This window comes from Citrus clementina, unplaced genomic scaffold, assembly GCF_000493195.1.
Source record: "Citrus clementina cultivar Clemenules unplaced genomic scaffold, Citrus_clementina_v1.0 scaffold_1, whole genome shotgun sequence".
NCBI classification, from domain to species: domain Eukaryota; kingdom Viridiplantae; phylum Streptophyta; class Magnoliopsida; order Sapindales; family Rutaceae; genus Citrus; species Citrus x clementina.
This window is the reverse complement of record NW_006263303.1, coordinates 21,365,031-21,378,027: the sequence shown is the minus strand read 5'-3', so window position 1 is coordinate 21,378,027 and position 12,997 is coordinate 21,365,031. Positions and strand designations below refer to the sequence as shown.

General features: G+C 37.6%; 3 protein-coding genes across 3 annotated transcripts; all 3 read right to left on the bottom strand.

The window, feature by feature from the left end:
• Positions 1 to 246: 246 nt before the first annotated feature.
• On the bottom strand, positions 247 to 1,647 carry LOC112095737 (putative disease resistance protein At3g14460). The gene is made up of 2 exons (XM_024177847.1): positions 965 to 1,647; positions 247 to 838 (listed from the first exon to the last, which is right to left on the bottom strand). Exons 1-2 carry the CDS (start codon positions 1,645 to 1,647, stop codon positions 247 to 249), a joined length of 1,275 nt encoding a protein of 424 aa, XP_024033615.1.
• Positions 1,648 to 7,385: 5,738 nt separating this feature from the next.
• On the bottom strand, positions 7,386 to 8,525 carry LOC112095736 (putative disease resistance protein RGA3). The gene has a single exon (XM_024177846.1). It carries the CDS (start codon positions 8,523 to 8,525, stop codon positions 7,386 to 7,388), a length of 1,140 nt encoding a protein of 379 aa, XP_024033614.1.
• A 2,033-nt stretch (positions 8,526 to 10,558) lies between these two features.
• On the bottom strand, positions 10,559 to 12,042 carry LOC18054292 (aspartic proteinase nepenthesin-1). The gene has a single exon (XM_006452157.2). It carries the CDS (start codon positions 11,970 to 11,972, stop codon positions 10,629 to 10,631), a length of 1,344 nt encoding a protein of 447 aa, XP_006452220.1. The 5' UTR covers positions 11,973 to 12,042; the 3' UTR covers positions 10,559 to 10,628.
• Between the last annotated feature and the right edge of the window lie 955 nt (positions 12,043 to 12,997).

Genomic DNA, 12,997 nt, shown 5'->3' with positions numbered 1-12,997 from the left:
GCATAAACTTCTGCTGGCTTGTGCCTGCAAGAAGGTAAGATTAAACTAATGTCATTATTTTTTTTTTCTACATCATGATTGGATTAGCTAGCTAGAAATAACAATCACCATACGCATGTAAATTACAACTTAATTAATTACCAGCGGGGCCATGGTAATTGTAGCGGGTTTTTGAGAATTCCTCAAGAGTACTCAAGAGCCTTCTAATCAATAGTGATGTTGCGAATGTGGGATATCTTATGCCAGTCATCTCCTGTATTGTTTTTGTAAGTTAGGACATCCCCAGATCTCCAATTTCTGCAGTGTTGTCGTCTGAAGAAGGTGATCGGGCAGTGCTCTTAGTGTAGGGCAACGAGCAATACACAAGGAAGAAAGACGTGGCATGATTTCCCCCTTTATTGTATCTCCGTAGTCCCACTCTTTCAGTACATACATATCCCAAAACTGAATCGTTTTCAATTTGGGAAAAGCCACGACAGAGGAGGAGGCACGGCCATGATCACTTTCTACTCCCAAAAATTCATCACCTACTCTTTTCACGCTGCCCATTGAGTAGAAATACAGTTGCTCAAGAGATGGCAATTTTCCCAAAGGAGGCAAGTGCTCGCAATTTATGCAGTGGCTGAGAGTTAAAATCCTTAAATCGGTCAATGACATCATCCAATGGGGGTGCACATTGTTGCCTCTGTATTGATGTATCCCTAAATGCTTTAGATTTGGAGGTGGCTGTAAAGCTTCAAGAACTTCTTCGTCCTTCTTTCTCTTCCTTTCTTCATTACCATGACCAAAATAAAGAAGCAAATCAATGAGGTTTTTCTTGTTCTCAAGCTCTGAACTCCTGGCCTCACCCACATCGCCCAGATCACCAAGCCCATATATATATCAATATCTAAGGAGATTAAGGTTTCTCAGAGATTCAAGTCCACATGCTTTGCTACCAACAACACCTCTACCAACTACAAACTTTTCTACTCTCCGCAGACTGGTCAGTCTCTCAATTCCTGCTGGCAAGTATCTTAACGATTCAGTGCCGCGATTTAGTAAGTACATCAGGTTTATCAACTTTCCAAACCCTTGAGGTAATTCTTTCAGATCTTGACAACTTTCAACATTCAAAAGCTGTAGATTATATAACTCACATAACGTCTCCGGAAGTTTTTCTATCTTCAAACGGGACAAATTAAGGTATCTCAAATGCACTAATTTTTCTATATTTTTTGGAATTTCTTTTATGAAACCGTTCCACGACCACATTTGAAACATAGCAAAATCTAATGCCCTTAAACATGTTAATTCATCGAATAACTGGGGTAGGACCTCAGTAAGCCAAAATTCATCATCGCCATTATCATCAATTAAGAGGCTACGCAATCTTTTAACAGAACAAAAGGAGATAGGGAATGGAGCCCCTTTACCAAGCTTTACCATTAAATGACGAACATTCTGCCCTAAAGAGTCTATAAATGGTTCTTCACGACCATCTATTTCTACCGTAAAACACTCGTTCTTACTTAAAAATTGGGCAAAATCATGTACTATATCATGCATCTTGCAAGATAAGATTTCATCATCATCATTTTTCACAAATTCCTGAAAGAAGGAGCGTCTAGCTATGATGTCAAAACACTCTTTACCGATGATATCCATCTCTTTATTTGGTCTTTGACTAAAGTAATCTTGAGCCATTCACAATTGAATTAATTTCTCTTTATTTATTGTGTAGTCTTTTGGAAAGACAGCACAATATGAGAAACATCGTTTTATTATAGAAGGCAAATCATTGTAACTCAACAATAAAGAAGCCAAAAGACCTCTCTCAATCTCTTCTAGTTCCCACATCTCACCCTCAAAAATATTTTGCCACTCTTGTTCAGTACCTTTAGACCGCAAGAGACTCCCAATTGTCTTTATAGCTAAAGGTAAGCCCTTACACTTGTCAAATAAGGTGGCCATCTAGATGAAGCAGCCATCTAGATGGTCAGTATAATGTTGTTCAAAGAAAAAGAATGGTTGGCACTTGGTTTTGAATTCTGGATGCCGTAAGCTTGAGGTTTTGGCCACTTGTTTTTTGATTTTTGAGGCAAAGCTTTGCCTATAAATACAAGCTCTCACCTAGAGCTTGTATCAAATTCCATTGAGAGAAACATTGCTTTCTTGAGTGTTGAGAGTTTATTCAAGAGTTTAATAAACTCTTGAGTGTCTAGTGAGTGAGAGATTGGGTGTATTGGGGTTTTGGGTAGTGAGCTAAAATATTACAATACTTGTAATCCTTAGTTCACTAGTGAATTATTTTCCTTCTGTTTTCGCCCGTGAACGTAGGCTAAAAGCCGAACCACGTAATTTCTGGTGTCCTCTATTGTGCTTGTTCTTTATATTTTCTACCAATTTTACTTTAGCTGCGGTCCTGCTGCACCCACCAATTTCCTAACAGTGGTATCAGAGCTATTAGTTGTATTTTTGGAGTCGGGAACTGTTCACGTAAGGGGTACTATTCACGTATACGGCACTGTACCCGTATACGACACTATTCACGTATACTGTACTGTTCACGTATACGGATTTGTTTATATATACGGTACTGTTCACGTATACGGTACTATTCACGTATACGGTACTATTCACGTGAAACAGTGGAAGCGATCCAAGAATTTTCCGGTGCAAAGCAGGGAATAGTAGTGTGAGAAAAGCAACTGTGGTTTTGTACATGTCTAGGAAAGTTCTGTCACAAAGGCGATAAGAGCTTAAGGAGTCTAGGTTTTAAGTGGGACCATTGTGACCCCTCCAGTCTTTCCTGGGAACTTTCCTGGTGTGCATTCTCACACATACTCACAACTATTCAAGGTGGTATACTAGCATGTGTGCAGTATTTATCAACAAAATGGCGGCAAAGTATGAAATTGAGAAGTTTAACGGAAATAATTTTTCGTTGTGGAAAATGAAGATGAAAGCTGTATTGAGGAAAAATAATTGTTTGGCAGCAATTGGAAAAAGGCCCATGGAGATAACTGATGACAAGTGGAACGAGGTAGACGGTAACGCCATTTCTGATCTACACTTGGCACTTGCGGATGGAGTATTATCTAGTGTGGCAGAGAAAAATACGGCGAAGGAAATATGGGATACTCTCACAAAATTGTATGAGGCCAAGTCACTACACAACAAAATCTTCTTGAAGAGAAAACTCTATACTTTTCGAATGGCAGAATCTACAATGGTGACCGACCACATCAACACATTGAAGACTCTATTTTTCACAACTCACAATGTTGGGTCATAATATAGAGGAAAATGAACGTGCAGAGCTTCTACTTCAAAGTCTACCAGATTCGTATGATCAACTCATCATCAACCTGACGAACAACAATCCAGTGGAGAGTCTAGTTTTCGACGATGTTGCAGCCTCCGTATTAAATGAGGAGAGCAGGCAAAAAAATAAGGAAAACAGACAAGCAAGTTCGCAGCAAGCGGAGGCGCTATCGGTGACGAGAGGGAGATCAACGGAACGTGGCCCCAGTGGGAGTCAAAATCAGGGTAGATCAAAATCTAGAAGTAAGAAGAATGTTAAATGCTACAACTGTGGCAAGAAAGGGCACGTCAAGAAAGAATGTTGGAGTAACCAGAAGAGAAGAGAGGGCAAAGAATCTGAGTCATCAAATGCTCAGGGGTGTGTAGCAAGTACCTCGGATGATGGCGAAATTCTCTACAGTGAGGCAACAACTGTTTCAGAAGGCAGAAAACGACTTTCTGATGTCTGGCTTATAGACTCAGGAGCTACCTGGCACATGACCTCTAGGAGAGAATGGTTCCACACATATGAACCTATCTCAAGAGGATCTGTATATATGGGTAACGATCATGCCTTGGAGATCGCTGGTATTGGTACTATCAAAATAAAAATGTTTGATGGTACAATTCGCACAATTGGGGAGGTACGACATGTTAACGGCCTGAAGAAAAATCTATTATCTTTGGGACAAATAGACAATCATGGGTGCAAAACTCATGTGGAGAATGGAATTATGAAGATCGTTAAAGGAGCGCTTGTATTGATGGAGGCAGAAAAGATCGGTGCTAATCTATTCATGGTTAAAGGAGAAACACTACAGGAGGCTGATGCGTGTGTCGCATTAAATGGAGAAGAGTCAACGATGATGTGGCATCTTAAACTTGGCCACATGTCAGAACAAGGCTTGAAGATTCTCTCTGAGCGAAAATTACTTCCGGGGCTCAAATCGGTAAGTTTACCATTTTGCGAGCATTGTGTTACAAGTAAGCAACATAGATTAAAATTCAGTAGATCTATTGCTAGAAGTAAATGCATTCTAGACTTGATTCATCCTGATGTTTGGGAATCACCGGATATATCCATGGGAGGTGCAAAGTACATGGTGACTTTTATTGATGATTATTCCAGAAGATGTTGGGTGTATCTAATTAAGAAAAAGTCAGATGTATTTCCTGTGTTTAAAGAATACAAAGCGCAGGTGGAACTTGAATCTAGTAAAAAGATCAAGTTCTTGAGGACAGATAATGGTGGAGAGTATACAGACGGCGAGTTTCTTGCTTTCTGTAAGCAAGAAGGTATTCAGAGGCAGTTCACAGTGGCATACACTCCTCAACAATACGGAGTGGCAGAGCGGATAAACAGAACTCTTACAGAAAGAATAAGAGCTATGTTGAGGACTGCTGGTCTACCCAATTCATTCTGGGTAGAAGCAGCCAAAACTGCCTGTTATATAGTAAATCGGTCGCCATCTACAGCTATTGGGTTGAAGACGGCGATGGAGATGTGGACTGGAAAGCCAACTGATTATTCCTACCTACATGCATTTGGATGTCCTGTATACGTGATGTACAATGCCCAAGAAAGAACAAAGCTGGATCCAAAATCTAGACGATGTATCTTCTTGGGGTATGCTGATGGAGTAAAGGGGTATCGTCTGTGGGACCCCACTGCCCACAAGATCGTCATCAGCAGAGATGTTATTTTTGTAGAAAATCAATTGCAAATGAAAGATGGAGATGATGGCACTGTAAAAAAAAAGTCAGAGATTGTGCCGGTATATATAGAAAATAATCCAGAAGATTCATATTCTTCGAAAGCAGCACCAGAGCACGAAGAACAAGAACTAGTCGAGTTTGAGGCTCCAGAAGTTCGTCGGTCAACTCGTGAGAGACGACCGCCGGCGTGGCACTCGGAGTATGTCACAGAGATCAACGTTGCATACTGTCTTCTAACAGAGGATGGAGAGCCTTCAACTTTTCCATGAAAGCTTTTAAACAACTCAGATGTTGCTTTTGTGGGATGACAGCAATGCAGGAAAAAATTGAAGCTCTACACAAGACCAAGACATGGGAACTTGTACCCCTACCACACGAAAAAAAAGCCATTGGAACAAATGGGTCTACAAGATCAAACGTGATGGCATGATCAAGTGGAGCGGTATCGTGCGAGATTGGTGGTGAAAGGATATGCTCAGAAAGAAGGTATTGACTTCAACGAGATATTTTCTCCGGGGTTCGACTCACAACAGTCAGAGTAGTCTTGGCGATGTGTGCTACATTTGACTTACATCTTGAGCAGTTGAATGTGAAACTGCATTTCTTCATGGAGACTTGAGAGAATATATATATATGCTCCAACCAGAAGGTTTTGCAGAAAAAGGAAATGAGAACTTGGTTTGCAGGTTGAACAAATCTCTATACGGTCTCAAACAGGCGCCGAGGTGTTGGTATAAGAGATTTGATTCCTTCATCATGAGTCTTGGATACAACAGACTCAGTTCAGATCATTGTACATATTACAAGAGGTTTGAAGATAATGATTTCATCATTTTGCTGTTGTATGTGGATGACATGTTGGTAGCAGGTCCCAACAAAGATCGAATCCAAGAATTGAAGGCACAGTTGGCTAGGGAGTTTGAAATGAAGGACTTGAGACCAGCAAACAAGATTCTAGGGATGCAAATTCACCGAGACAGAAATAACAGGAAGATTTGACTCTCACAGAAGAATTACTTGAAGAAAATCTTGCGACGCTTCAACATGCAAGATTGTAAGTCAATTTCTACCCCACTTCCTGTTAATTTCAAATTATCCTCAAGTATGTGTCCTAGCAATGAAGCAGAGAGGAATGAGATGTCTCGAGTACCGTATGCATCAGCAGTGGGAAGTTTAATGTTCGCTATGATATGTACAAGACCGGACATTGCACAAGCAGTGGGAGCAGTCAGTCGATACATGGCGAATCCTGGTGGAGAGCATTGGATAGCTGTGAAGAGGATTCTGAGATACATCAGAGGAACCTCAGATGTTGCATTATGTTATGGAGGATCAGAGTTTACTGTCAGGGGCTATGTGGATTCAGATTTTGCAGGAGACCTTGATAAAAGGAAATCCACTACTAGTTATGTGTTTGCACTTGCGGGAGCAGCTGTAAGCTGGGTTTCGAAACTGCAGACCGTTGTGGCTTTATCTACAACAGAAGCAGAGTACATGGCAGCTACACAAGCTTGCAAGGAAGCTATTTGGATACAAAGGTTATTGGAGGAGCTCGGGCACGGACAAGAGAAAATTCCTGTGTTTTGTGACAGTCAAAGTGCCTTGCACATTGCAAGGAATCCAGCCTTTCATTCCAGGACAAAGCACATAGGAGTCCAGTATCACTTCGTTCGAGAAGTAGTGGAAGATGGAAGTGTGGATTTACAGCAAATCCATACCAAAGAGAACCTAGCAGATGTTTTGACCAAGCCGATAAATACTGATAAGTTTGTCTGGAGTAGATCCTCTTGTGGCCTAGCAGAAACGTAGGCAACATGATTATGGCGAAGCAGAAAGGATGGTGTGGAGATTGATTGATTCTCAATCTAATCTCCAAGTGGGAGAAATGTCAAATAAGGTGGCCATCTAGATGAAGCAGCCATCTAGATGGTCAGTATAATGTTGTTCAAAGAAAAAGAATGGTTGGCACTTGGTTTTGAATTCTGGATGCCGTAAGCTTGAGGTTTTGGCCACTTGTTTTTTGACTTTTGAGGCAAAGCTTTGCCTATAAATACAAGCTCTCACCTAGAGCTTGTATCAAATTCCATTAAGAGAAACATTGCTTTCTTGAGTGTTGAGAGTTTATTCAAGAGTTTAATAAACTCTTGAGTGTCTAGTGAGTGAGAGATTGGGTGTATTGGGGTTTTGGGGTTTTGGGTAGTGAGCTAAAATATTACAATACTTGTAATCCTTATTTCACTAGTGAATTATTTTCCTTCTGTTTTTGCCCGTGGACGTAGGCTAAAAGCCGAACCACGTAATTTCTGGTGTCCTCTATTGTGCTTGTTCTTTATTGTTGCTACCAATTTTACTTTAGCTGCGGTCCTGCTGCACCCACCAATTTCCTAACAACACTTGCCTACAATTTTTCGACCAATTTTTTCTAATCTTTCACGTTTCTCATTGGACCTATCAAAAAATGCTAACTTCTTAAACATAGACCAACATTCATTTTCAGACAATTGCTTGATTGAAATCATGTCAATTGATCTCATTATTTTGGCAACAGTTTCATTACGTGTTGTAATCAAAATTTTACTTCCTTTCAGACTGTACTTTAAACAATGGTACAATGGCTCCCATTTATTATATTCTTCATTCCACATGTCATCTAAGATGAGAAGAAATTTTTTTCCCGCAATACATTCTTGAACACATAGTATAAGAGATTGAAACTCGCTTAAATTAGAGGCAGAACCTGTTACAGCTTCAATGATCGCTCTAGCAATTCTGAACTCATCAAACGGCTTTGATACACAGACCCACATTCTCTTATCAAAATTTCTTACAACCTCATCATTGTTATAGGCAAGTTGAGCAAGAGTTGTTTTCCCAATACCTCCCAACCCAACAAGAGAGATGATAGGGAGGCCATTTTGTTCATGACTTTGCTCACGCAACAGCTTACTTATGAGTTCATTCTTCTCGTATTCTCTACCAAATATCTCGGATTCATCAACTACAGAGGTAGTTTGTACTCGCGGATCTGGTTTCTCAATGGTAGTACTCTTACTGACATTCACATCAAAATCAAACATGTCTTTCTGTCTGGCAATGTCATCAAGAGTTTCATTGATTTGTTTTATCTTGAGAGCAATGTCTCGAGATAAAACAAGTCGTTTGAAACCAAAGCAAGAAGTTGCAGGAAAGAAGGAACAACATACCTTCTTCTGTTGAGGAACGAGCGAATTTTCGTCGTTAAATCCCTGTATTTTCCGTTTCTGCCTTGCAGTGTTCCACTCATCCAACACATCTTCCATTTCACAAGATGCATCTTTGAGTTGATCAAGCCAGAGTCTGAAACCTTCCTCCTTCACTTGTCTTTGGTCTGCATCATTCAGCACAGCTTGAATGGCTCGAAGATTGCAGGTCAGCTTCTTCACTTCTTTGCCGGCACCCGTTACAAGCTTCATCTGTTCTTTTGACTCTTCAACGGCCATTGAAATCCGCTGCTCCAAAACTACAGATACGATCGCATCAACCATGCTGAAAAATAAGAGAAAATATTGTTGACTTGTTGCAAAAATATTGCTGAAAGAAATAAAAGAGCTATATTTGTGGTGATGATGCTGCCATTTTCTTTCAATAACTTATATTGCAAGCAAAAACCAATCACAGAATATTTTACTATTACAGCTTTTGCGAAAGGAATAAATTAAAAAAAGAAAAAGAAAAAATTCTTTGGTCCTATCGCAGCACTTCATGCGAATCAACTAAGAACAAGTTGCCTCAAAATATTTTAAAATTCCTGTCATGTCACCTTAATTATTTAAATCTTAAATGTAACGGTTCCTCAAAAGTGCGGATATATAAGTTAAATTATTTTAAAATTCCTGTCATGCCACCTTAGTTATTTAAATCTTACATGTAATGGTCCCTCAAAAGTGCTGATTTATAAGATACTTGTCATATTATTCGACTTCTAATCCTTTGAATTTATTTTTTTGAACATAGTTCTAATTCTCGAGTTGTGATCTCGATACCTATGTATATATGATGTGGCTTTGTTGTTATTCTTTTGTTAACATCACTTTTTCTTGTTGCACTTTGGTGGTAGTATTGAATCCTTTTTATTCTACAATTTCTTATGTAACATAAATTATTCTTTTGCTACAATGGAAGCTGTCACCAAGAGAGTTGAGTCAACTTAGATAAAATTAAGGTTTTTTAAATAATTATACGTGCGCAAAAGGTTAGCCAAAAAAAAAAAAAAAAGATTGTATACAATCAATAAAAGATTAAAAAAAATTAATTACACGATAAAAAAAAAGTTCACGACAAGACAATAATTTTATTCGTCTTTTATTCCTTTTGTATTAAAATTTTATTTGCAGTACATATGGTATTATTCAAGATATTTCAGTTGAGATTGACGTGAAACAGGGAGGTAAAAATGGCCTTGGGTACATGTTTAGATTGTGAAGAGATTTATATATATATACACACACATATATATATGATGCTGGATTTGAGGGATAAGGCAAGGCACATTATATCTCCTTACAAAATTAAAGAAACTCATAGACAAGCAAACTTTTAAAAGTCCGTCAAGATATTGTATAAAAAAAACTAATAATAAATTTTAGGTGGCTTCTTTAGGAGTTGTGGCAGTTAGGTATATGTAAACGTGTAAGATGAGAAATTTTAGAATATCTCTAAATTGCTATATTAGATACAACAAGTAAATAATATTACGGTATATATGTATTCATTTTAAAAAATCAGCATATAAGTAATATTTAAATAATATTCAACTACATATGTCGTATATATACTAATTAATTATATTATCTTTGATGTATTATAAAATTAATCATGTAAGGCACAATAGGTCACCACTAATTAGCAAGTACTTGGAACATATACATATTATTGGGAGTCGAGGTCATTTGGGCTTCATCTTTTTGCCACCGCATTAATTTTAATTTCCAGGGAATTTAATTACAATGGATACACTACGATGGAATTTTAGTCAAATCGAAATATAAATTAAAAATAAAAAAAATGAAATCAAAATAGTTATTCGTAACAGTGAATTCAACTTCTACCTGCATAAAATAAAACATAATAAATGCAACATTAGAAATAAAGAAAATAATAACGAAAGCAACGCATTCAACACAGTTAAAAAAAAAAAAGAAGAATAAGGTGAGATGAAATTAAATTAATTCGAATAGCCAAAATTCCTTTTTTGAAAAAAATAAAATAAAGTAAAAGGACAAGAGTAGGTATTAAAAATTTAAAATAATTTGGCCTGTGTTGGGTTGGTGGGTACCTGGCAATGAAAAATAAAATAAAGTAATATTAATTATAAACGAATGGAGATGGTTGCGAGCGAAAACGAGTGAATTGCAGTGGACGGTTAATAATTCGAGATGATTTTTGATATCATGGATTCATATCATAATCCAAATTAACCACTAATCTACTAGGAACCCAAGTTTTTGGTCCGTCCAGGCTCATAAATTTTGAGTAGGCTTTTCTTGGACGGTTGCTCGAGCATGAGTTTATTCAATAATTAAGAAAAAAAGACACAATTTTTATTGTGTATTATTAATTTGTTTTCATTTCTTCTAGTACACAGTAAGTTACTTCGGACCTTTACAAACCACCGGAGCAAATTGAAGCCGATTATTACCAACATCGTATATGACCAGAACATTTTGTTGATGAAAGGCTCCTATTATAGTTAATCTGTCATCCGGGAGCAGTGCAACGCAAAAGTACTTCTCTCCGGCAGTATTGAAAATATAAACATACTCCTTTGGCAGAGGCCAGTCAGCCCCTTTGAAATGCAAGGTCATTGAAGGATAGTCCGTAAAATTTGGATCTTGTCTGTAGCAAAGCTCAAAACCTGTGGCTGTTTGAACTCTTATGAGGTGGAATCGTTCAAAATAAGCCATAAATTGTTCCAGCACTTGCCTGTAAGGAGTTCGTTCCATGGACGTAAAAGCACTCCCAGAGTCCATAATGCAGCCCCCTAATCCTCTTTCAACGTCTCTAATCGCAAAAGTATTAGGAGGAAACATCATGCGATGTGTTCCGATGCTAACATCAATCAAATTCAGATAGTAATTAGAATATCCAGGTGCGTGTGGGGTGACAAATGGAGTTGATTGAATTGGTAGTCCACTCGTATCAACGTCTCCGAATGTCAGCGTGCTAGAAGCTAGAGGATAGACTAAACAGTACGAAAATTTATGATTGATATCACCTCCTATTTGACTTATTAAAGAAAGAGGAGACATGCTTAATCCTAAGATCCCAGAAATCCTATTATCTGGACCGAAAGGGAAGCCTTGGTTGTCATCTGAGCAGCCAAAGACTAAAAATTCAGGAATACTATCAGGAAAGAAAAAGAATAAATCTTCCGAAGCAATACCTTTGGTTGAGGCACCATTGGCATACCGCTCATCGTAGACACATACATCATTGACACAGCTGAATTCGCGATTATTTTCACACGACGGATCGTTACAAGGAAGTCTACCGTAGGTAGCGGATTGCCTTGGATCGTAAATTGGAAATGTTTGTGGGAAACAATTGATGCAAGGTTGGCATTGCGTCCAAATGAGGTCACTAGCAGTGTCCACTAATAAGGGCTCTTGTGTTATTGGCCTTCCGATTCCTATATTTACGAAATATAAGGAACTCTGTGTGTTCATAGTAATTGGAATAGTATCTGATGGGTTCAGTACTGATGAATTGAGAGTCGAAATCGACTTCAAATAGGAAGCCCTCCTTTTTGATTTTTCAACAAGTCCATGAAATTTTTGTGACTCGTTCAGGTTTTGTGGCTCTAGAGAGTCAACGGGGATGAGCTGTAACCTAATCAATCCATCAGATTTTGAAGCAGTGAAATGGGATTGGGAGAGAAGTGCAAGGCAACAAAAGAAAGTGAGGACCAGAAAAGATTGATGAATTTGAGACATTTTTTTCCAGGCGAAGCTTGTTTCTCTTGATGTAACATTAACATAGAATGAAGCTCTTTTTATAATGGTCCGCAGAAACATAATTGATTTCCAGGAAGTTATACGTTTGCTTCACATCACGTCCTTAATTATTTCTATATGTCTTCATTTTACAATATAGGCAAATCCATTCTAATAAGAGTTCTTTGCATCCTGATCCCATATATTTGTCTTTATTTTTAGAATGATTTTATTTCTTTTTACGCATCAAGATGCTTTTTTATGGACAGATATATGTAACTTCCCTCTATATTTGTTTGAAATTATATTGATATGTAACTACCTCCAGGAAGTCTATTTTTTGAGAAAAATATAGTTATTTTCCATCTCAATAAATTTTCGAGGTGCCCTCAAATGCTTTAACTGAAAAGACCAAAAAAAGAAAAAGAAAAAGAAATAGAACATAAATTACATTTTCAGCATCAAAGTTACTTTAAATGATAGATTAAAAACTTAAACAACAAATAAACTTTTTTAAGTAAATAAAAATTTCCCCACTTCTTCACAAAGTCTGCCACGGCGACTTGGGATAGCATGTGAAGCTTCAATTATTGGAGGTGATCAGGTTTCTTATGGGATAAAAGGCAATAGAATCAACAGATTTCCTTTTATTATTTTTTTCTTTGAATTCATCAAGACCTCCCATTAGCTGGCTGTTACTTATTCAAAGTCCTTAATTTTCTTTTGTTTAAAAGCCACCATTGAATATGCTGCTTAAATTGTATATGTTCATATACCTTCTTAAACATTGATTCTTTTTCACTGAAGACGGGATATCTTATTATCTTTATTTGGAACGAGGCTTGTTCCTTTTGTTTATAAAGCCACCATTTAATAGCATTATTTTCTATAATTTAACTCTTGAAGTTTATTTAAAAGCCAACATGGTAATAATCTTGTTTAAGTGATTCATTCTTTTTATTGAAGCGATTCATAATGCAAGCCACCATTTAAACTCAGTTTCTTAGGAGAATATCGATACTTTG

Excerpts from the sequence above, each read along its gene's own strand:
- LOC112095737 (XM_024177847.1), bottom strand. The coding sequence starts at position 1,647 with ATGGATATCATCGGTAAAGAGTGTTTTGACATCATAGCTAGACGCTCC. Across the intron at positions 839-964 it reads AGTCTGCGGAGAGTAGAAAA|GAGTTCAGAGCTTGAGAACA; the intron begins GTTTGTAGTTGG and ends GGGTGAGGCCAG.
- LOC18054292 (XM_006452157.2), bottom strand. The coding sequence starts at position 11,972 with ATGTCTCAAATTCATCAATCTTTTCTGGTCCTCACTTTCTTTTGTTGC.
- LOC112095736 (XM_024177846.1), bottom strand. The coding sequence starts at position 8,525 with ATGGTTGATGCGATCGTATCTGTAGTTTTGGAGCAGCGGATTTCAATG.